The sequence below is a fragment of the Varroa jacobsoni genome, unplaced genomic scaffold (assembly GCF_002532875.2).
Source record: "Varroa jacobsoni isolate VJ856 unplaced genomic scaffold, vjacob_1.0 scaffold_1213, whole genome shotgun sequence".
NCBI lineage: Eukaryota > Metazoa > Arthropoda > Arachnida > Mesostigmata > Varroidae > Varroa > Varroa jacobsoni.
In genome coordinates this window covers 1-2,731 of record NW_019214115.1, presented here as the reverse complement: position 1 = coordinate 2,731, position 2,731 = coordinate 1, and the positions used below count along the sequence as shown (strand labels likewise).

The following is a 2,731-nucleotide window of genomic DNA, read 5'->3' as shown; positions in this document are numbered from 1 at the left end:
ATATAAACGTCGAGTTAGATTAACGTCCAGCCAGCAAGCTATCTTTATTTCAATGTTTCATATTGATTTGGCGTTTTACAGTTTGCTCAAGGCAACGGGAGCTCAGATGGCAAAGTACATGCAGGAGAACTTCGCGTACGATTTCCAAATGTATCCTGCGCAGCGTTACGTCAAAGATCAGTGCATTTTGTTTATGCAACACATTATGTGGAACTGCTCTCGCAATACGATGACCGTTCAGGAACTACGCGAGGGCTTAGAAAACCTTCACAGCCTTTTGTATATTCTGAGTACGAAAGACATCGCGGCATTCCGGGTAAAGTGGGGTAATGGCCGGGTAGCCGGATACTGTTTACCATTGAGCTAAAGCTTTTTTCTTGTCGAGGACTTGCGTGTACGCAGGCATATATAATCGGTAGATATGCTACCACTATTAGCAAATTTTCCGTAGTTAACCTAATAGTAATTCGCTCCTCCTTTGTTTCATCTTCGAAAAAAGGACTAGAGTCACTACAACGAACTCGGCTGTCGCGTAGAGGTTTTCATATCTCTCTTTAACTTTTGGCAGACACTGGTGGCTGACCTCCTCCTAATCATCCCGATGATGAAAGACCTTATTAACGAAGCGGAAAGATTCGCCGAATGCAAACCAACCGACTGGGACGAAGTTGCGAGATTCATTAAGCAAGAATCTGAAATGGTAACATTGGATGCCGAGTATATCACAGCAAAGGTCGCCTATTTTAGTTTGGATCGTCTACTCGGTGCTGGGGGTTTTGGGGCAGTCTACAAAGCGTCCATGGGAGAAAGTGCTTGCGTCGTCAAATTTGTACCTACCACGGCAATTCCGTCGTTGTCAGCTGCAGTCGCAGACAAGACCGTCGCATGCATGATCAATCACCCCTGTTTAGTCAAGTACTACGCGTGTTTCCTTGTCAAAGGGGCGTACGTTACCGCCATGGAATATATTCGTGGTGTTGATATTATCCGTCTTCTAAAACTAAGTACTCGTCTCTCTGAAAATTTTGTCAAAGTCATTATTTCTCAGCTTGGACTCGCTCTTATCCATATGCACCGCAAAGGCTTTATTCATCGAGACGTGAAGCCGGCAAATATGATGATCACGTTCGGATGCCGGGTGAAGTTGATCGATTTTGATACAGCCCGAGTTTGCGTCGGCAAATACAATTCGCAGAAGATGTGGAGCTGGCTTCAGAAAACTGCCAAAGAATTTGAAGGAACCGAGATGGCTGGCACCCTTCCTTACATGGCTCCGGAGATGTTCACGAATGCTGGTTTCGGGCGAGCGCTTGACTGGTTGGTAAACAGCTTTATATAGGCGTATTTCGTTCGAATATGAGCCGAATACGATCTATATGATCGCGTGCATATTTTTAAATCGCTTGGTCAATCACGCTATAATTGTTTTTAAGAAAAAAATATCATGAGAAACAGTGAGATTAATCATGTCTAATAACTTGGACGTATCTTAAATAGTTTTTCATGTTTTCTACGGGCTTGAAGGTGGTCGATGGGTGTGACAACTTACGAACTTGTCACAGGGAAACTTCCTTTCGCTCTTCGCAGAAACGTTGAGCACATGAAGGCAGTTATAATTTCTGGAAAGTACGAGTGGCCCAAATATCAGCGTTATTCCAGAGAAATTAGGGATCTCGTTGCGCACTGCCTTAACGCCAAGGCTAAAGGTACACGGACACCACTTAACTAAACTTAAGAGGCTCATCAAAACCCACTCAAAAGAGTTTAGCTAGAGGTTGTGGGAAGAGAGAAAAAATGGCGTTGGCTTTATATTTTTTAGACCATTGAATGCACACGATTTACTGCATTTTACCACGTTGTTTGTCGTTATACCAATACACAAATTAACCACTTTACAGATCGATTATGTTCGAGATCTTACCATGAATTCCTTCGGCACCCATTCTTTCTGGGTCAGGATTGGTATTGGGTCCAGACAGCTAATACATTAATGCAGTTTGATCCCGTCACGTTTGTGACAGCCCGACAGTCCCGTACAGATCTTATAACCGGCAGTGAATCGCCACAGGTGAGTGTATCCGGCCAATAAAATGCGGGTCAGAAGCCCACTCCGCTACAAAAAAAAAAACAGCTCGTCGAACTATACCTAAACAGTAACGTAAAACCAAACACAGCTTATGTTGGAAGAGCTTCATAGGCAACAGTGTTAACCGCAGTATCGTATATTGGGTTGGCAGTTTTTAGAAGGTAGCAAGGCCCATACTCTTAACAGATTACGGCTAGAAACGAACAGAAATTGAGACAAATGTTGATAAAACAAGTCTCGATCAATTGTAAATGAACAAACCTAGGCTATAATTGAACTTACCGTTAGCCTGACGATCTTCTATCTTTAATTTGCAGGCATCACCTACTGCTGATTGGAAACGAATGCGTTTATTCGGGTCGAACCAGTTTGAGGATACTACAGAAGAGCAGCAATTGTTTACTTATTCATCACCTGGCTTCATTCGTGCGTACAAACTCATTCTCAATGGCGAGGTACCAGATGAAAATTGTTTCAATGATCCACCAGAGCTTGTATTCGAGGAGGACCAAACAGAAACGTACTCGTTTAAAGACTTCTGATTATGAGGCTGCCCATTGTTGCAGACCTATAGTGCTTATATCTGTCTAGTCATAAAAAACATCTGTTACGGTATTTAGGTACTTCGACCGCTAAACCTGTCGT

The 2,731-nt window shown here is 43.1% G+C and overlaps 1 protein-coding gene across 2 annotated transcripts in view; it reads left to right on the top strand.

The window, feature by feature from the left end:
* The window catches only part of LOC111267709 (putative serine/threonine-protein kinase DDB_G0277449), a 4,513-nt gene extending 1,791 nt beyond the window's left edge, over positions 1-2,722 (top strand). For both annotated transcript variants that reach the window (XM_022846129.2, XM_022846130.2), the window contains exons 3-7: positions 82-316; positions 569-1,317; positions 1,525-1,706; positions 1,899-2,068; positions 2,404-2,722. In XM_022846129.2, the coding sequence (XP_022701864.1) occupies positions 82-316; positions 569-1,317; positions 1,525-1,706; positions 1,899-2,068; positions 2,404-2,628 (1,561 nt within the window). In that variant the 3' untranslated portion in view covers positions 2,629-2,722. The remainder of the gene's footprint in view (positions 1-81; positions 317-568; positions 1,318-1,524; positions 1,707-1,898; positions 2,069-2,403) is intronic.
* Positions 2,723-2,731: the final 9 nt, after the last annotated feature.